This window comes from Hydractinia symbiolongicarpus, chromosome 3 (genome assembly GCF_029227915.1).
Source record: "Hydractinia symbiolongicarpus strain clone_291-10 chromosome 3, HSymV2.1, whole genome shotgun sequence".
Lineage (NCBI taxonomy): Eukaryota > Metazoa > Cnidaria > Hydrozoa > Anthoathecata > Hydractiniidae > Hydractinia > Hydractinia symbiolongicarpus.
Genome location: NC_079877.1, coordinates 13,960,936 through 13,982,747, shown reverse-complemented (window position 1 = coordinate 13,982,747; position 21,812 = coordinate 13,960,936). Strand labels below are relative to the sequence as shown.

The 21,812-nt window shown below is 33.4% G+C and overlaps 3 protein-coding genes across 3 annotated transcripts in view; all 3 read left to right on the top strand.

Annotated features, from left to right (window-relative positions):
* The window catches only part of LOC130635873 (uncharacterized), a 33,920-nt gene extending 29,300 nt beyond the window's left edge, over window positions 1-4,620 (top strand). The window contains exons 22-28 of the mRNA XM_057445389.1: window positions 524-625; window positions 711-828; window positions 1,747-1,812; window positions 2,110-2,222; window positions 2,742-2,835; window positions 3,418-3,472; window positions 4,108-4,620. Of these exons, the coding sequence (XP_057301372.1) occupies window positions 524-625; window positions 711-828; window positions 1,747-1,812; window positions 2,110-2,222; window positions 2,742-2,835; window positions 3,418-3,472; window positions 4,108-4,193 (634 nt within the window). The 3' untranslated portion in view covers window positions 4,194-4,620. The remainder of the gene's footprint in view (window positions 1-523; window positions 626-710; window positions 829-1,746; window positions 1,813-2,109; window positions 2,223-2,741; window positions 2,836-3,417; window positions 3,473-4,107) is intronic.
* Window positions 4,621-6,367: 1,747 nt separating this feature from the next.
* LOC130635874 (putative ankyrin repeat protein RF_0381) lies at window positions 6,368-8,697 on the top strand. Its single transcript, XM_057445391.1, has one exon. The coding sequence runs from the start codon at window positions 6,530-6,532 to the stop codon at window positions 8,084-8,086; it is 1,557 nt and encodes a 518-aa protein (XP_057301374.1). The 5' UTR covers window positions 6,368-6,529; the 3' UTR covers window positions 8,087-8,697.
* Window positions 8,698-10,345: 1,648 nt separating this feature from the next.
* On the top strand, window positions 10,346-18,419 carry LOC130635875 (NADH-ubiquinone oxidoreductase 49 kDa subunit-like). The gene is made up of 14 exons (XM_057445392.1): window positions 10,346-10,504; window positions 14,037-14,167; window positions 14,346-14,449; window positions 14,527-14,607; window positions 14,821-14,941; window positions 15,380-15,492; window positions 16,175-16,249; window positions 16,337-16,414; window positions 16,505-16,590; window positions 16,766-16,885; window positions 16,970-17,195; window positions 17,785-17,868; window positions 18,148-18,205; window positions 18,285-18,419. The coding sequence occupies exons 1-14, from the start codon at window positions 10,422-10,424 to the stop codon at window positions 18,320-18,322; spliced, it is 1,398 nt and encodes a 465-aa protein (XP_057301375.1). The 5' UTR covers window positions 10,346-10,421; the 3' UTR covers window positions 18,323-18,419.
* The last annotated feature ends 3,393 nt before the right edge of the window (window positions 18,420-21,812 follow it).

Below are 21,812 nucleotides of genomic sequence, written 5' to 3'. Positions count from 1 at the left end.
TGATTGGCCTAGTTTCGAAGTGATTAAGCCGGTTATGAATGCCATTGGTTGACGCAAGTTGGCTGCGGTATTAAGATAGTTCAAGTTGTAGGCGATCTCTTACGTTATAACCTGTGTCCCTTTTGCTTTTAAGTAATAGGTTGATCGTACTTTCAGACATTGTATCGCAGTTTATTTTTTTACCAAATAATAATTAGCTTCCAATCTTAAACATATTCCTTTACCTTTTCTGTGCCTTTCAAGTTTTTTGTTATTTTCTGCAAAATTTCAAATTTTTTGTCCCTATGATTTCTTGTCACGAAAATTTCTTACCTTAAGATGCCTGCGAACCCTTCTAAGTTGCAATTCCTTTAACCCCGAAACCCCTATATGGCTATTTTTCTCTCTTCTTCACATCCAATCTTGATAAAAAAGAGTATTTGTTGTTTGCAACCGCGCTACTGGATAAAGGAAAGAGACGGAAAAGAAGATTCGCCCAACTTCTTGCGATGTTTAAGAAAAGTTGATATTATTTTATGTTTAGATTACATGATTCTTTTCGTAACATGGACAGTAAACACGGTTTCGAAAATGAAGAATTGGCGGCTGATGGTATCATATTTGATTTAGTATATTGCGCTCAAAGGTGAAACCCTATTTTTTGGCACACAAAGCACTTCATGCATGATCACAAAGAAAGTTAAATCCCAGTTTACATTTATTTCTTCAAGGAACGAATTCGCTTATGCGTCTTGCGATAAGTTGGTTTATATTCGCCAGTTCGCAGAGCGTGGATCAGATATGAAGCTAAAAGCGGTATTACAAGGTCACGAAGCTGAAGTCACACAGGTACATATTTGATGTATAATGTCATAAAGTTTCTCAGATTAAGTAACATCGTTTTTATTTTGCATCATTACACATACATTATACCGCATTTATTTTGCAACTCTTTTACTCCCCCCCCCCCCCCCCCCCTCCCCCCTTTCTTCCTCTTTTTAATTTTCATTGGATAAAAACCAAAGGTTGTCTCAACACTTAAACGCGACAACTATTTTTAACCTACTTACTTATCTATACTAACTTTTATGCGTATTATTTCACACTAGTCGTTCGCCAGTAGAGTAGAAGTAGAGATAAGGTGCAATGTGTACACATTTCACCTTGACTCTACTTCTTGGATCCTTGCTCCAAAATTTCATGGACGGGAGTTATTGATATGAATATAGGTGCGATTACAATGTAGTTTTCAATTCAATAACCCCCTGTATTTCTAGAAATTGCGGAAAGACCACAGAAGTATAAGCGACCATTTAACATTCAGGCAAAACAAGGCTATTTTTATAGAGACTTCTCTTTGTAGAGAGTTGGAACGTTTGACCTAATTTCATTATTTTTACACATAATAGCTTTTGCGCAGTGAAAAAAAAACGCTACTTCGCGCGTTTAAACTTTCGCGCAATAGTAATATCAAGGTATTTTGCGCTTATGAATTTTCGAAGTTTAAATTCCTCATAAATAATTAAGAAAAAAAAAGTAAATTCCGCTAAAATAGTGGTGCTATTTCTCAATTACAAATTATATTTTCGCTCAAAACATGGTACGTGTAATTTCTGTGCTAAATTTGGCACATAACAATTTTTTACGCAAACGTGCGAAGTTAATACGACTAAGGTATTTACCATTTCATTATATGATTTTGTTACTAGGTTAATGCGAAACCTTTTTTTCACGATATAAGTTTTCTCATACTTAAATCACTCTTAGATACGATGGAACGTTGTGCATCAAAAATGGATCAGTGGATCGGAAGATGGAACAATTAGGATATGGGTAAGTTAAGCCGTGGCATGAAGTAACGCCAGTAAAACTTGATTGATTGCCCTCTTTGAAATGAGCATTCACTCTGTCAAAAGTCCAGTCTAAAGACTACAGTTAACAGTATTACTCGAACCTGTATAATTCAAAACTCTATGTAGATGGAGAAAACTGGTTTGAAAACTAATGGTTAGAAATACGCGAGTTCTACTGGAATTACCGATTCTATTAACCCTCCCTTGAAAGTGGGAATACGAATTCACATTTAGTATTATCGAATGAATGATGTGAACCCGTCTTAACTTGTTTTAGAGTGCAGACGGATTAAGTTGTGATTTGGTGTTGTCAGCTTATGGTAGTGTGACAGCTCTCTGCGTTGACATGGTAAATGGATGTGTTGTTGTTGGTGTACAGGACGTTATAAGGTAGAACTTCTTGTTGATGTAATATTATTAGATCCTGAACAGTTCAATCAATTTTCTTGCAACATCAATGTCTTGGTTTAGTGTCTTGTATAAAATATATGTTAAGAAAGTTAATTTAATCATTTTAATATTATTTAATACATATAATGTGAATTTCAACTTCAGCAGTTTATTTTTATTTATTTTTAGGGGCGTTTAAACAAAAATCAAAAAATAAAATATTAAATCCTATATTCGCAAAATTCACGAAATTTAATTCTCGCGAAATGCTAGGTCTTGCAAAAATTAATTCCCTGAGGGTACTGTCACAAGTAATGGTAGACCTACGTCATAAACATCTGATTAACAGCATTTTTTTAAATAAAATTTATCACGAAAATATCTTGAAAACATTTTGATGGTACCAAAAAGAATTCTTTAAAGTTGAGAAACAACCATTTCTTTTCTAAGTTTACTCACTTGTCAATATATATGTTTGCAAAAGCGAAACAATCATAATCTTTCAATTACGTTTTATAGGGTATATGACATCAAAGCGAAAAGTATTGTCCAAACAAATATTGGACACTTAGATGCAGTGAGGTATTTGATCCATATACCAGAACGTCAACAGGTAATGAGATTTCGATCTAAAAAGTAAATTGGAAACAGAAGCAGCACATGCTTGCTTTTTTAAGAAGTTTGTAAATCTAACTTTGATTGTACCGTAAAAAAAAAAAGAAATTTGGTATATGTGGCGATTTTTGTCAATTACGCCGAATTAATTTCGCGTCAAATTTAAAATTTGGATTGATAACATCAAAATGATTGAAAAATAAATATATTTTTTTACTCGCCAAAATAAGTTCATGCCAGATATCAATTATTTGCCCACACATCAAAAATGCAATTTTTGACCATCACAAAATTAAAACCATGCAAAAATTTCTCCTCTTCAATGTTAACATAGGCAATGGTACGGCAATCTTGTCTTCAAATGAAACATATTTCACACTGTCAGAAGTATTTAAATTTTATTTTCGATCAAAATAACCCCAAAAATAACGAAACAAAAAATATAGTATAGTTCCACATACACTCGATGAAACTGGCAGTTGGAAAAGTGTTGAGTTGACAAACTTATAAGTTTACTACAATGAAGGATCAAATACATTATGCATAAATAACAAATAGGTATTTATGGGTTTCTATTTAGTACGTGTCTGCATCTTGGGACTGCACTGTCAGACTGTGGAATGCTTATAAAACAGGTGATGAACAGTTCTTTAGAATGAACATTGTGTATTAAATATTATAAATTAATCTGCGATTCCTCCAATTATGTATTGTAAACCTATTCTTTTTACTTCATCACTTCTGTTATTAAAGGTTTTGTGATTAAACAAATTTTTTGCGTGTTGAAAGCAAAAGTTAATGCTGCTGTAAGCTGGTGTAATAAATATAAAAATTTAATTAGAAGTGCTTCAACGCTGAAATTGGCAAAAAGACAAAATTTGTACTTTGGTAAAATGTAGGTTGAGAAACCAGCTTCAAAAATGCGCTAACTTACCTTTGCAAAATGTCTGAATCATGAAACAGTCAGCTCCCACATCCGGGGAGGCCCGAAATATGGTGGAATCGGGGCATTTTTACGTTAGCAAAAATTAGCGCGCTTTTGGAACTAATCAAATAACTTAAATTCTAAATTGCTTGTAGTTGCGTTCTTTGAAATTCAGCCCTTTTCCCAACATATTATTTCCAAGCTGTAGCTATTTTAATCTTTATGTTTTTAAAGCAGTCTCCCTCAACTCCCATAATCCTCCAATATTACACAGTTTTCAGAACTAATGCTATCACAGCAGATTTTGCAATGTTTTCGATGATCTTTTTCCTTTCCATAACTTAGTTACAAAACGACGAGCATCAATGGCTGATATCAAAGAAAAACAAAGTGAACAAACTCAAAGTGAAGAGATTGAAGCATCCGCATAGGTTTAACTTTGCATGGTTTCGGTTTTAATTGAGGCATAGTTGTTTTTACCTGGTATTGTTTTTGACTTATTTGCGCTTCTCCTTGATTTCTGTACTATTTAAAACAATGTGAAAATGGAAATTCACCGATTTTATACAAGTGTCACTTTTAAGCGCCAAATTCACCTTTTACTAACGTATTTCAACTCACGCCCTGCACGAACGTTAGGCCAGCTTTGCTATTAGTTTAGTAATAATTTTTTCACTGTAGTTAAATAATTTTTATTAAGAAAAAACGACAGGTTGTAAATACTGTTTGTATATATTTGTATTTAGTTTTAAAACAAATAATTTTAGAAAAATACTTGCTTATATTGGAACGTAGACCTTTTGTATGTATACCTAAAGATGAATAGATTTTAACTACATTTTTACAGATTTTATTCATGCGTCAATACATGTTTCACAATTTACACAAAGAATAATCCACATATGGTAAGCAGACAGTCGTGGTTAGCATAAATTTGTTGCAAATAGCTAGTCATTATTTCCCTTAATCGGATAATCATGGTAAACACTCTCTTATCTTAAACAGACGCTCGTGTAGCGGATACTTACCCTGACAAAACACTCACCTCGTTCAGACAGCTGTGGTAAACAATCACTTTCCCTGAGCAAACACTTTCAGTATTACTTATTTCTCCTTAGTTATTCCTTTGTACTCATTTTTCTGTAGTTATTTTTCTGTAGTTACTTCTCTGTAGTTATTTTTCTGTAGTTATTTTTCTGTACTTATTTCTCTGTAGTTGTTTCTCTGTAGTTATTTTTCTGTACTTGTTTCTCTGTACTTATTTTTCTGTACTTATTTTTCTGTACTTATTTTTCTGTACTTATTTTTCTGTACTTATTTTTCTGTAGTTATTTCTCTGTAGTTATTTTTCTGTAGTTATTTTTCTGTAGTTATTTTTCTGTACTTATTTTTCTGTACTTATTTTTCTGTACTTATTTTTCTGTGGTTATTTCTCTGTAGTTATTTTTCTGTACTTATTTTTCTGTACTTATTTTTCTGTACTTATTTTTCTGTACTTATTTTTCTGTACTTATTTTTCTGTACTTATTTTTTTGTAGTTATTTCTCTGTAGTTATTTTTCTGTACTTATTTTTTTGTAGTTATTTTTCTGTAGTTATTTCTCTGTATTTATTTTTCTGTACTTATTTTTCTGTACTTATTTTTTTGTAGTTATTTTTCTGTAGTTATTTCTCTGTAGTTATTTTTCTGTAGTTCTTTCTCTGTAGTTATTTCTCTGTAGTTATTTTTCTGTAGTTATTTTTCTGTACTTATTTTTCTGTACTTATTTTTCTGTAGTTATTTCTCTGTAGTTATTTTTCTGTACTTATTTTTTTGTAGTTATTTTTCTGTAGTTATTTTTCTGTACTTATTTTTCTGTACTTATTTTTTTGTAGTTATTTTTCTGTACTTATTTTTCTGTAGTTATTTTTCTGTACTTATTTTTCTGTACTTATTTTTCTGTACTTATTTTTCTGTACTTATTTTTCTGTACTTATTTTTCTGTAGTTATTTCTCTGTAGTTATTTTTCTGTACTTATTTTTCTGTACTTATTTTTTTGTACTTATTTTTCTGTAGTTATTTCTCTGTACTTATTTTTACGCAGTTACTTTCTAGTCGACGCCTTCAGACGTTAGTAGAAGAAAAAGGGAAGGGCGTTTACTTCATATATTGAGTGAGAGGTTAAAGATTGGGGTTCTTAGTTGACGGGAACAAAAGAATGAAAAACAATGGTAAATAAAAAGCCTTTGCGAGTAAAGAATTATCTTTGATTTCGTGAAATAGTAACTTTCGCAAATTTAATAATAAGATAAATCAGTGAAGAGTGAAAAATTGCAAACCCTGCAACCCTTAAAAAGTAATAATAGAATTGTAACTTTGAACAGAAACGAGATTCTTTTGTTGTGACGTAGCTATCGCCAGCTTTCCGGATTTCCGATTATTTGACGAAATAGCCATGGCTTTAATCACACAAATTAACGTTGTAATTTGAACCTAATTAATTTTGATTAAAAAGAATGTTTTATTACCAAACGTATCTAACGAAACAACAGAATATAAACAATGTTTTAACGTTAGTTTGTAAATAATTATTATACCAGTCATAAAATCAGATAAATTCGTTAAAATCAATATGGTATTACTTTGTATGGTGTATTGCAACTGAAAAACGAAAAAGAACTGAAAAAAAAACATTTGTTTAAATGATAATCGTCAAAGTGGCAAAAACGTCATAAAAAAAATTGTACAGAAGTAACTTCGCATTTAGGCCGTCACAATAATTACAAGATGAATATGCATGAATTAGACGAAAGGAACTGGGAGAAAGTATTTCAAATAGAAGGTACATATAGCTTTCCTAAGCCCAGAAGATCTTTTTGGAAAAGACAAGGCGTAAAGTTAAAAGGATTGGGTAATTGCGTAGCGCCTAGTTTGGAAAATGAGAACATACGTTCAATCGGAAAGATCGATGAAGCTGCTTTTTACAACGCTGTTAAAAATGGAAAAACTTCGCAAATAACATCATACCTGGTACAAGGATTCAGCGTGAATAAAAAAAATAAATATGGCGAAACGGCGCTTCATATGGCTGTGAAATACAAACTTGTGACTGTGGTGAAATTTCTTATCAAGCGCGGTGCAGATGTAGACGCCCTTGGCGTAGAAGGGGATACGCCACTTCATTTAGCTGTTGCACGAAACCAGAAAGGAGAATACAATGATATAATTCGAATTTTAATGAAAAAAAAACCAGAAGTGCGTATACAAAACGCAAATAACCAATCCGCATTGGAGTGTGCTTTAAAGCATGGGTACATCTCTACCTTCAAGTTAATCCTGAAATACCTCAAAGGAAGAGACCTTATTATAATTGATACAGCACGGTTAGCTGCTGAACATGGAAATGTAGATATTTTTACATTTGTATTTCGAACGTTTAAGGATGTCTTGGTAACAGTCTCAGATGAAGATGGAAATAACATATTACATCACGCCGTTGCCATGAAAAGCATTGCACTTGTACGAAACTTCGTTTCTTTGGTTGATCAAAACAAACAAAACAACGATGGAGAAATTCCCCTTCATCTTGCTGTTAAGTATGGACTTAATGAAATCATAGGTATACTCTTAGCGCGGGAACCTGATGTGAACATACAAGACAACTACGGTAACACAGCACTCCACCTTGCTGTCAATGTAAGTTTGTTGAGCTGTATCCTGCTAATAGATATAACAGACTTATCGTTACAAAACAGAGATGGAGAGACAGTACTTCATAGAGCATGTCAATCTCCAGATATTAATTACTTGGAATTAGCTATGTACAGAAATCAACCGAACACGTTTACATCTCTACCAAGAGATGTCATAAAAGACATAAAAGATTTACAAGATAGATTTGGAAACACAGCTTTTCATTATGCGTGTGAGCAAGATGAATATGACATGGTAAAGACTTTAGTCGACGATTTAGGTGCTGATAAAGAGGTGTTCAATAAAGAAGGAAAGACTGGCCTAGATGTTGCCATAGAGATGAATCACCTGGCCATTGTAAACTTACTAACAGATTCTGCAACATCAGTACATTTTGACAGTTGGCACGATTACATGTGTGTGATTTGTGAGGAGATACCTTTGAACATTATTTTTCAATGCAAGAATGGTCACATTTACTGCGATGACTGCGACTGTCAGCAACCAATAACCCGTTGCAGAAAGTGTGGCGTAGCAACCACTGACAAAATAAGAAATATTGAGCTAGAAAATAGGTTAATGAGGTTGTTTCCAGCTGTGGAATTTAAACAGACTAACAATGATCCGTTCGAATCTTTGTTTACTTATTAAATAAAATAACTTAGACCATTTTTAAATAAAGCATTGTAATTGGATCGATTTAAATTAACTACATTGTACTGCAAAGAAATTGGATTTTAACGGATGTTGTTATAACAAGTTTAACCCCAAACCAAATTGTTGGTAAGGAAGCAAAAGACTAATCTCATCCCCAAGACATCTTAAATTTTTGGGAAATCAGTACAATGATTAACTCCCTCTTCAGACAAAATGCCCTGGAAACGAAGTTTAAAATATATAACTTCTACCATTAGGGTTCCCAGCATACACAATTTTTTTATTCATACTAGTTGTTAGCCCGTGACAGACAGACAGACAGACGTATACGGCCATTATAATATAGATATACGAACTAAAGAAATTAAAAAATCCGTCACGGGCATATAGCAAAGTTTCTCAAATAGCAAATATAAAAAAAAAACATCTTTTCATATTTTCGTTTGATTTACGCTTTGTTCTCCTAACGGTGCTAAATAACTTTATGGCATTTTTTTTGCGTCACTCACACACTCGCCAACTCACTCGTTCACTTACGTACTTTCTTACTTACTCGTTCACTCACGTACTCGCTCACTCACTCGTTCACTTGCCCACTCACACTCGCCCACTCGCTCGTTTAACGTACTTCTCAAAGTAAGTTGCACGATTGTTGATTTTTTTTAGTCGATTTCTCTTTGTGACTCTCTCTAAATTGTTCGTCATAACATCTTCGAACAATGCAATTCGCTCCATGTATTTTTCGGTCTCTCTTTGTGAGTAGTTTAAGCTGCATCAGAATTTGTGATGCGTTTGATTGTAGTGTTACTTCCCTTCACGTGACCACAACAACACGAAGCCCGAGGGTAGTAATGGCCCATTATAGTTCATATAGTATATGTTTTGCTTATTTTTTAAAATCCCTGTAAGTGTTTGCGTGTTTTTGCGCTCATGTTTAGGAAAATAGAAGTCGTTGCAGTTAAAAATTTCGGTAAAATTTACGAAACGGATTTTTCATTATCACTACTAATGACAAAAGCGTTTCGTAAATTGTACCGGCATATTTTACTGACGTTTATGGAGAACAATAAAACAGAACGTGAAGAAAATGTGCTATACAATAACTTTTTTTATTTCCCTTAGCATCCTAAATATTTTTTTCATATCCTTGTCACCAGGATCCCTTGGCCCCTGAACTATTATTCAATTTAAATCAAAAGAGCAAAATGCCCTCGGAACGAGGTTGACCTTTTGATTGGAAAAGAATATTATCTATCGTTTTCTCGCGACAGTACTTGGATGGCTTTTTCTTTCTTTATTTCATACTGCTTTATAAATTTTTAAAAGAAAAAAAAATATTATTAGTTGCGACTATCATTTTTGATTCCTACGAGAAGCAATATGAGGCGAATTCAAAACGCTAAATGTGAACACTCTTAAAGAAACCAAACCAGCTATTATGAATTTGTTCTAGTGAAATTTTTCCAAAAATAATCAACACTAATAATTGCGTTAGTTAAACTTTAGAGGAAAATAGAAGGAACTATGTGGAAGGTTTTCCAGAAGCAATTTATACCGCGTTTAAACAGCAATAGAATGTGTAGTGTCGCTGTAAATACATCAACGTGACAACAACTCTTGTATATATACAAGTCTCCAAAGAGTACTGATATATGATATATTCACTACTGAGTTAGAAAGACCTTAGAAATCTAATACCTGACGCAAGAGGTTAGATATTAATGTGCTTGTTTATCACTTAAATGTGTTATATCTTCAACCTTGTCCCCAGGGTTTTGTGCCCCCCACCCTGAGCCGTTATTATGGAGTGGCCAACAACTTTTCGCCGCTATCAGCTTGACAAAATGCCCTCGGAACAAGGTTGTTATATACTGTATAGCTAGTTACATAAATCGTTTTTCTTTGGTTTATACGCTCCCGGGATCTGTAGCAAAATATGTCTTGTGAATAATTTCATTTCAGCTGTAAATTCTTTTTGTGATGTTTTCAGACCACCAGCCTGTACAAGGGGTTTTTGGCCGCCGGCCTCGATGTTAAAAAGGCAAAAGTCCCTACGGACGAGATTGGGTCCTTTGGTTAGATTTTAAAATAACACTTAAGTTACAACAAAGCAAACATTTATTAAATACATTAACTAAATAAGATCGTATTTTAAGAGACAAATTGTTAAAGTATTAAGCTGGACTACATTGTCCCCAAAAACTATAAAAACATCTGCAGCCCAATCACGGTGCTACACAGGGGCGCGCGCTAAATTCTTGTCTGTTTTTTCCTGACTTGTGAGTTATGGTCATATAACACACGCACCAAATTAAAAACTTAATCCAAGATGGCTTCCACGTTTGTGAAACTTTTGCGTGGAGCCCCAAGACGTTTGCTCCGGAAAAATGGACCTATTCAAACATATTCAAGGTACACTATATATTTTCTTATCGCTGATAGAATTTTCTATTTTATACCTATTTTGTTTGTATGTAATTCGTACAATTAATGCTAATTTTTGAATTACATAGCTGAGTGGAAGGTGTGACTGTTATCCAAAAATGGACTTAATATTCTGATTGAGAGATGGAGGTTTTAACTGAAGAAGGACTCCCTTTTCATTTATAAAACCAGTAGTTTTCCTCAGGCAGTAAGAGAAATCCTACAGTCTTGGTTAGTGCACACAGCTGTTCACGGCTGTTTCGAAGCGGACAAAAATGTTACGAAAAAATAATTCGATTTACCCTCTCAGTTAAAACAGGATATCTCAAGATCGAAATAAAATTTTTATATTCTGTAAAAAGAATAATAATCTCAGATAAATTGTCCATATTATTAAAAGAAAAAAAAATTTGGACACCTTCCGAAATTGTTATATTTAGGGCAAAATGTCTAAATATGACTAAAAATTATCATTTAGATGAATGTCTTCCACAATATCTCTAGAATAAAGTTAAGGAAACATGTTTTTTATGGTTCATAGGTTAGGTTAAATATCTGGAATGACAATTACCTAATTTTATTATATACTGTTCGAAATTGTCCAAAGGGTTATTTTTGGGCCAAATGTGAAAACTATGTGAAAAACGTTTAGGTTTTTTGCACAAAATTCATGACATATAGAAAAAAAAAATTCTCTTTCGAACGACATATTCTATATACCATGAAAATATTTGGAGCATCCCTTTTTTCTGGAAAAAGCATTTTCCTTCACACCTTCAAGAAAATATGTGCAGAATGAGTTAAGCAGATTTTTTGTAAACATTATGCATGATATGGAACTACCGTATAAATTTATGCATAATAATATTTTTTTGATAGTTTAGTTTCACCATCGATATATATATTTTTAGCGCCAAAAGAAGTCTTTAACTTAAAATTTAAGTAGTTTATAGTTTGTGAGACGAACGGTGCACAGTACTGGCCGATATAACCACAGTCAATCGTTTCTCTGTTAAAAGCGATGCAACATAGCAATATCGGAAAAATATCACAAAATACATGTTGGTACAAACATGTGACGCAACTGTTGTTAATGAAACGGACTGATACCGTTAAAAAGTCAGTGAAATGTTGTTTACGAAACTGTCTCTATTTCTTCAGTGCGCGTTAACGGCTAGGATTGGTCCCACAGTAAAAAGTGACTTATTTATCTAAATTTTCAAATAAAGTGTAATCGCTAAGTTCCGGCAATCATGTCAAATTAAAAAGAATGTTAATTCTTGGAGTCCAGATGTCTCATTTATCACATTTACAAGGTCACAGTCCAAAATACGTTCAATTAAGTCCCACAGTCAATCGTTTCACTTTTTTTGTATTGCTTTAATTTTACTGAAATGAAAAGTATTAAAACAATCTACTTTTCTACTTCTTAAATATATAAATATGTTATACATATTTACATGTCCACCACACATATTAGGGGTAAAAACAAGTAGTTTAAAGTGCATTGATTTGAATCCCACTCTGACCTTAGTTAACGTTCAGAAATAGCACAATTGAGTTGCTAGAGTTGAAAATGGTGCTGTTGGGAGACATGTGCAATCACATTTGCTTAGAAAAGCAATGAATCCATGCGTAAATTACTCTTAGAATGATTTAATTTCTATACATTCTACATGCAAAAACTTAAAAATCTCTTTTAAAACCTTTTATAAATTAGAACGATGACCAATTGATCTATTAAAATTGTAGGGTTAATTGTAAATTGACATACATTTAAAAAATCAGGAAGACCTGATCTTATTAAATTGTGTAACCGCTCATTATTATTTAAATATCCTTATTCAAATTAAAATATCGCATAAAAGATAATAAACTTATGTAAAGAGGCTTATATACCACTGACAAGTTTGTGTCAAATGTCATTACGGTGTATAATTTGTCAACCCCCATCAAGGTTTCGATGTATCGATCTAGCTTTTATACCACAGGGATACCTGAAGTTGTAAAATCAGAAGACAAAGGTATAGCCACAACTTTTTGTGCCTTGTATAGCTCTTTCTATTTCTTTTTAGCTTATTTCTCAGTTTTAAACTTTACTTTAAAAAGAATTTTAATAAGAACATGTACTATTCGTGACACAGCACCATCCATGTCATAGAATAGTAAGCAGGGCTCTAAAAACAGCAAAAATTACAAGTTAGGCAAATATAGCAAAACTAAAAAGTAGATATCTCAGGTACAGTTACATTTACCACAGCTACAGGTCAATCCGTGTCATATGAGGGTAACAAATGGTTAATAGCAGTGTAAATATAGTGTATGCATACAAACCACAAAAGCCACATCGCTAACATTGTTTCTCACACTGTAATTGCTATCCTGAATAGACAGTGTTCGAATTAGTGCTTTGCACTTGCAAAAAGCAAAGGGCTTTTAAAAAGTGGAGCAAAAATACGATGCAATTTCTAGCATTTTCTTACATTTATGCAAAGCATTACATCAAGCTATGAATTATATAGTATCTAATCATTTAGGTTGGTAAGAAACAACTATGATTTATAGCCGTATTCTTTGTGGTTCTGAAATCTTGTTAAACGCTCATGGATTATCTTTCAGCGAGGTTATCATTTTTAAATGCACTCGTTTTGCCCCCTTTCCCCTTCCCCCAGTCTGTGGGCAAGAATGTGCATTGACTTTGTTTCGTTAAATATATGGCACTTTGTATGTCGCTAACATATTTTTCAAACGTTTAAAGCGTAGATCCTTTGAAATATATTTTTAATGGCTGAATGCATGAATTCGGAATTGAGAGGTAAAGAATTTATTTTGGTACGCAAAAAAGTTTGAAGATCCCTCTAAGAGAAGAAGTGTTACAAAAGGAGCAAGCAATAACACAGTGATGGACATTGCTGATTTCACTTTGTTCAACCTAGAAAGTGAAGAAGACGATGATATTGAACTTTTATAAAAAAAATTTAAGTTGAAAGTTTTCTATAATAAAAAGGAAATTATTCGATGAATTTTGGTTCACTGTTGGGGACATTTAGTTTCTCACAACTTTTGCCACTTCTCTTATTATTATTTTTTTTTTGTTGAAACAGAGGAGCTGGGAAAAAAGTTATTCTAACTCATCCACCGTAAAAAAGTGAGCATACGAGATAAGAACCAAAAAACAAAAATAAAGTGCCCAGACATCGTGATCGCTGACCAATATGTGTGTGCTGATTGCAGGTAGAGGAGCTTTGTTCTATAAATCCATTGCTGGTGAGAAGAAAACTCGAAAATAAACTATAAAATCATACAAATATGTTATACCATTTAAATATGCTGGACATTTTCTTCTTTTCCTAAAATCGCAAATTTTCCCTTGTGCCGCACTCCGGAGACTGAACTAGTAAAAGTATAACATGTGCAAAACATTTTTTATATGATAAATCAAACTAATAAGGTTTAATAAAAATATCTTATTTATAAATAATTATATATTGTTAAAAATTTGCCTAATTTTCCCTTTCAGGTCAATATCTCAAGTTGATCCTAAAATTGCAATGAAAGATTTCGAAAAAGTTAAGCTTCCAGATGACTTAGCTGAGTATACTGGCCATGTCATGTATCCTGATGAATTTACTTCCAAATGGGATGAAGAAGGTAGAGAGAAGTATATCTATGAGAGACTTTTTTTTTAACAAACCGTGTTTACTCTTTCCATGCATACAATTTTATTTTTTAAACTTTTGATAACAAGTTGTTATAATAGTTTGGATAGATATCAAGAAAATTAACTGTTTAGTGACAAAAGATTTGAATGACTGTAATTTTGTTTTAGAATTCGTGGCTGAAAAGGGTGTCAGCAACATGACACTAAACTTTGGACCACAACACCCTGCAGCGCATGGTGTGTTGCGTATGGTGCTTGAACTGAATGGAGAGGTTAACTATTTTCACTTTTACAAGTCATTGTTTATATGGTTCTTTATATCATGTTATTCTGTGTTGATTGTTTTAAGGTTGTTGAAAGAGCAGATCCACACATTGGACTACTTCACAGAGGAACAGAAAAGTTGATAGAATATAAAAATTATTTACAGGTGTATATTAATTTAAACACACCGTAAATGCTTTACCATTACAGTCTAAGAACGCCCTAAAGAAATGTGCCTTGATATAGTTTTTATAATTTATACTTATTCAAACTTTTAAACAGAGTGCAAACAATAGTTTCAATTGATTTTTTTTTCTTTTTAAAGTTTTGTTGTTGTTGATATTTCCTATATTGAAATTATTAATTCGTTTTTGCATAGGCATTACCCTATTTTGATCGTCTCGACTACGTGTCAATGATGTGCAATGAACAGGCGTATTCACTAGCTGTAGAACAACTGCTTCACATTGACATTCCGGAACGTGCCAAATGGATACGAGGTAACTACGTTGTAGGGTAATTGACTCATGATAAATCTACCACCGTGGTATATTTGCATATTAATATTTTGCATTTAGTTTCTATTACGCATTAAAGCTAATACAGGTTGACTTTTATGGCAATAATAATGGCTAGTTAGACCAAAGAGTATACGCAAATAAGAACCTATGACAAAATATTAAACATGTTGTTTAAAAAAAAACAACTTAACAACAGAGATTTTACAGGGAATTTGTTCGTTCTTTGCTTTTTGCTAACCATAATGCGTCTATATGAAAGGATCAATAGTTGTACTGTAACTGATCTTCTGTTCCCTGTGTCTCTCTCAGCTGCGCCACCCAGTTAAAATGCTATATGATTTCCTGATTGATGACAGTTTTACACAACAACAAAAAATTTCACAATCGCCATAAGCACTTGCAATATTTTTTTTTTAGTAATGTTTGCAGAAATCACGCGTATACTTAATCATCTCATGGGAATTACAACTCATGCTTTGGACGTTGGAGCTATGACACCGTTTCTTTGGATGTTTGAAGAAAGGGAAAAGGTAACAATTTTTTTTCGGAAAGAAATTTATTCTGACATTTAGTTTAAATATAAAAAGAAATGCACGTAAAGTTTTCCCTTCAGTGAATTTAATATTCACATGACCTGTCTTGCAAGGTCCAAATATTGGATAATTAGAAAAGAGTTTTGCGAAGCTATAATATTATTCCAGGCCAGGCTACGTGCTTTTGAGCTTCATAATTTTTATCAACTATAAAAAAAAGAATAAAGAGACACAATGAAAGAATTTTTGGTTTTTACAAAAAATTTGTTAATTTAACTTACTGGGATTTTTCTTACAAATTATATAACAAACAAATTATAACGTGACTAAAATTCTCGAAAATTATTCAACTGAAGGTAGGTTGCATTTTTAACCCTATATGTGCTGGGGGTGCTGACATCAGCAATATTTTTGGCCCAAATTTGCCTAGACAATATTTTTGAGGAGCACCAAAATAGCCCAGCTGAAATAGGGCTAATGGATATTTTTTTAAGCAAATTTGTGAATACATAAAAAAAGATCAGGTAAAAGATCTATTTACTGAGAAAAACGAACAGATACATTGACATATGTTGATTATGCTGGTTCATGACAGTTTAACTGTCATTGATGAAAATGAGAAACTCTTCAGAAAAATTAGAAGTTGAGTATTTGGTAATGGGAATGTATTTTTATTTAGCTGATGGAATTTTACGAGCGTGCTTCTGGTGCAAGGATGCATGCTGCGTATGTACGACCGGGTGGTGTAGCATTGGTAAGGAATGAAATGCTGTTTGTTTTTTCATTGCGTTTGTTCATTTCTTCTTTGCTTGATCTTAAAAATATTTATGCGTGTTTCTAGGACCTTCCATTAGGATTGATGGATGATATTTGGTTCTTTATGTCAAGATTTGGTCAACGTGTTGATGAAATGGAGGAGGTAAAGAGTTTTGTTTACTTGATTTTAGTCAATGCCTGCTAAACAGTGTTAATCGACTAAACAGTGCTTATAACTTCATATTTTTTGTAGATGTTAACTCACAATCGTATTTGGAAACAACGTCTTGTTGATATCGGTGTTGTTTCTGCTGAGCAAGCACTTTCATATGGAATGACGTATGGATTTTTGTTCTTACTCTTTTTATTTTTTATTGATCTTTACTTTTACTTAAAGAAAATCATTCCTGATTCATTTAAAAAATATTTAATGAACAACTTTATATTATCAGATCATCGTCTTCCGTTCACTTGTTTTTTGTTATGCATTATTCTAGTTGAATAATTTTTATAGAGGCGTGATGTTGAGAAGTGCTGGTTTCAAATGGGACTTGCGCAAGACGCAACCATACGACGCGTACGACAAAGTTGAGTTTGATGTTCCGATAGGAAAGAATGGGGATTGCTATGACAGGTAATAAGAAAATTTATCCGTTTTTTACTTTGTTTGCATGTATAGGTGTGGTAGATTTGTTACCATTTAATTTGCTTTACTTAGGTACTTGTGTCGCGTGCAAGAAATGCGAGAAAGCGTCCGCATCATTGAACAGTGCTTAAATAAAATGCCGGCAGGCGAGATCAAGATTGACGATGCGAAGATCTCACCGCCTAAACGCTCAGAAATGAAAGAATCCATGGAATCTTTGATTCATCATTTTAAACTGTACACAGAAGGATATAATGTTCCACCAGGTGCGACGTACACCGCCATTGAAGCTCCAAAGGTATGTCTTACGCAACTTGACTCATATCCAAAAATACTTCGATATCTTTATCTCAAGAATTTAGCTCCAATCATTAAATACATTGAAACAAGACAGCTAATTCAATTTTCGCCGCCACAAGTGCTTACATAAGCTATTTCTATGTTTGATTTGCGCGTTTTGAATTTTACCAACAAGTTTAATGTTCAAAGCGCACTTAGTCAAACCATGTTTATTTGGTCAAACCATGTTCTCTTTAAATGTGGTAATTGTTGCACATGCGACTAGCAGATTATAAACGCTCTTTACAGCGATTACACTTGCGCGACAAACAGCGATTATGTAGAGTATTGACCACTTGACGCTTTTGTCCATTTTTAAAAAGTAAAAACACTGTCTTTGTTTCATTATTTGTGTTTAAAATTGTCGTGTGTTGGTTACTCATGACCGTAAAATTAGATGGCGTTTTTTGTTTACTCAACCTACATTAAGTAATTTTTGTTTTATCAACTTTTATGATTGTAGTTCGTTGTCATTCTTAATCATACATATATTGATTACTTTGGTTGTGAAAGGATAGCTAGACAGAAAAGTATGTTCGTCTTCTTAGGGTGAATTTGGAGTTTATTTGGTGTCCGATGGTTCAAATAAACCATATCGTTGTAAAATCAGAGCACCTGGTTTCTACCATCTGGTAAGTAGCGAATTGAAGTTCATATTTTTTGTGCAAAAAAATGTAGGAGTATTCTTTTTCGCGGGAATTAATTTTTGGGAATTTCGCGAATTTTTCTCATTTACCGAAAATTGGTTACGCAAAAATTATTAGCCAACTCGCTATATTCGCAAAAGTTAGTTTTGGCTTTTTTTCTTTTTTTTTTTTTCAAAAATGATTTTTAAGATTTATGTTATAAATATGTAAAATTTTAACATAGAAGTTTTCGCTCTGCTATATTGACTACATGTCTTTCTTTAGGCCACTATGGAATATATGACTAAAGGTCATATGTTGGCCGATGTTGTTGCGATTATTGGTAAGTCTTATCGTCTCATTTAACGGTTTTTAGGTTATATCTGTTATTTTTTTGTATACTACTGTTTTCTATGTTCCAGGTACACAAGATATTGTTTTCGGCGAAGTGGACAGATAAATATATATATATATATATGTTTTTTTTTGTAATGTCAACCTTGTAAATAAATTAAAATGGCGGTCGATGTAAAAAAAAGGTTGTTGTTGTTTCCAAAGGACAGGTGTGCCTTCGATGTATCGCTGATACAATTCGACAAGGGTTTGAAGGAGAATGATATTATTATAACATGATAAAGACCTTATTGGGTCATGGTCTTTCTTAACTTTCAATCATGTCAAATTTGCACAACCGTGTTTTCTTATCACGTGTTACCTAGGTGTTCTCTTGGTCTGGCTTTTTACACATTTTTTTTTATAAGCAACCCCACTTTTTGATTCAGGGTTGGGGTTGCTATGGAATTTTAGAAATTCAGGGCTAAAGTTGCTTAGTAGGTTGCTAAGGAAAAATCGACCTGGAAAGGGTAAGGAAGGACTCGATCACGCAAACACTATCACTCCCTGAATTTTTGATAAATTGTCTGGCCTTTTTCATTGCATGCCAACTTTACTGTGTCAGTTACTGAAACTTCTGCTTTTTGAGTTTTGCCGAACATCATCTGGTTAATTTTATAAAATATTTTGCTGGGGAAAAAAGTTGCTTGGCTAAGTTCAGGACTGGGTGTTGCTAAGCAGTTGCTTAGTGTTTTGGCAATTTTCAGGACTCAGCCCTTAGCAACCGAGTTGCTAAGGGCTGAGTTTTAACAAAACTTGGCGTGGTAACAAAAACAAGCACGCTGAACATGATAAATTTTTCCAAACTGTTGGCCAGGAATAAAATTAAGCTTTCGTAAGTGCAAGTGTTTCGGATCCTGAACTTCTGACTTTTGGGACTTTTGGGGAATATTTATAGCCAATGAAATTAGCTTTTCATTGCTTTGGCCAAAAACTCTTTACATTTGTCATATTAATTTAAAAAAAGTCGGAAATCCCTGCACAAGCTGTTTTGGACAATCATTTTTCTGTTGAATTGGCAAATTTGAACGGAAAAGTTTTAATACATTCAGAGGCGAAAAATTCGATTTAAAAAATTATAATTTTGCCTAGTGTAAAAATGCCAAAACTCAAGAGCATTACTTACAATGTATGTTTCGAAACTGACTGCTGATGTATCACAAGCATTACCTCAGCGAGCTTATAGCAGTGGCATTGTAGTGTTAAAGTTAAAGCAGAAATGGTGTAGTGGTAGTGCATTCGACTTGTAATCATAAGGTTTCAGGTTCGAGTCCCCATGCCGGCGCACTTTAAATGTAGTGCTGTCAGCCCATTTGTTGCCATCTACTGACCGCTAACTAGCTTTTGTGGCAGGCAAGCAAGTTAGAGCAATGCTATACGTATCTCTGTCGGGAATGTAACATAGTTACAGTTGGAGGGGAGGAAAAGTCAACCGTTAGGATGATATCCCCAAGGACGTTAAAACTTCCCGTTACTTACTAAAGCGCAGATTAACCTATAAAAGACGTGTTTACTTTCCGAGAAAAGGATTTAAGCAGTTCTGCAATATTTAAAACTCAATGACTGTACAACTGTGACATTTGGATACAGAGCTGAACGCAGTATTACATGAAGTCCTGTGAAATATTTTAATTACCCTTTGTTAAATTATAAACAAAACTTTCTTTAGTTTTGGGTTGCATTTATAAGTTCTCTCTACCATGTCATACTTCAATATAGCAATGAAAAAGGTTACTTCCTATAACGTAGAAGCTAGAATGTTATCAAAAAAAAATTCAGATACAGTGAAATCATTTATTGCATGAATGCAGTTAAGGAGACTCCGACTTGCTGGAAAAAGTTTCTTTCTCTATGACATTAAGTTGTGCAGATCTGACGTGGAATGAACTTGTTTCAATAGAGAAAAGTATTGAGAAAATGAGCGTTTTTTTTAGTGACCATACTTTTATCGCTAGTCCAATAATGAAAGAAATAACAGTCGAAGAGAAAACAAAAATTCTTGAAAAGGAAAAGTTTTTGCTAAAAAAATTGAACATTGATAAAATTTTGAGATCTTCCAAAATGGAACATCAAATCCTTTGGATGATAATTATAAAGATGTTCCACCAATAAAACAGATTCTTTAAGAAATAGTAATTTGTGAAGATGACTTTTAAAATGCCCTTTCTATCCCTGATGGCAATGACTTCAAAATTCAGGCGTCCTCCAAATTCTTCTTTTGGTAACAATTATTTCGATGAAGTTTAACTGTTAGAGAGCAAAATAAATTAGCAATCTGTTTAAAGCTGTTACATACAATGTGCTTACTTTTTAAAATCTGAAGATGTGACATCTGAGGCGGTCGATGAGTTGCCTGAAGATAGCATTGATATATTTTACACGCAACATGATAGATTGTTACATGGAGAGGCCTAATACTACCTTTTATAGAAATAAGAATTATGGACAACTTCTGTTATGCCGAATTTATTGCAAATTATTACTTGCACGCAATAGACAACATCTTTAATGATAACCAATCAAATGTTTTACAGCAGTGAAAGAGAAAAGAATCCAAATGTAAATCAAACCATAATCTTCTTATTTAAAAGAAATTAATGTTATATTGAAGAAGAACTACTTTGTTCATCACTAACATACTGCCAAGCAGTGAGCGGGATTCGATCCGCGGTCCCCAGAACTGGGAGCCGCAGATACGGAAATCCGGATGTGCTATGATAAATATTCACCTATGTGTATACACACCATCCGGATAAACTATCTGAGTTCATCGCTAACATATTGCCGCACGTAGTGTAGTGGGTTCGTCTGCGGCGTAAACAGTTTATTTCAGTTGACTAAACCTCTTCTTTAAGAGCATTGTACTTTATTTTACATGATTTGTTATTTATTCGACGTTTTGTCCCTGCTACCACATGGATTTATTTATGAGAATGGGAACTTAAAACAAGAATATTTGTAAACACAGCACTTGACATTAGATTCGCGTTCGAATAATCTAAGGGCCGAACATACGTAGAAAATATTCGAATCAGAAAAAACTCTGAAATTCTTCAATTTTCAGATTGTTTGAGTTATGAAGAGCGAATATAGCCTAATATGCTTTCAAGGAACAAAAAATATTGTTCGACTTAATGAAATTTTCGAGTTATGGACATTCGAGTAGTAGAGAGTTGATTATGAGAGTTTATTAGGAAACTAGTGGAAAATCCACGGGGTTCGCCCGTCCTTTTTATACCGCATTGCGTTCTTCTCACTATTGCGCAGCTAAGCTACCATTTTGCGTAACAGACAGACAGACAGACGTATACGGGTATTAAAATATAGACTAGTCGTTAACCCGTGGAAAAATCCACGGGGTCGCCCGTCCTTTATATATCACATTTCGTGTTTCCGCCATGGGACTCGTCTGTCGCGGACAGACAGACAAAATACGGCTATTATTAAAGAGATTTTCACGGTGCATACGAATTGGTTCGAGTTAAGGAGCGGTTCGAGTTAAAGGGTTTCGTGTTATGGAGAGTCGACTGTATTCAAGACAAAAATAACAACGTACA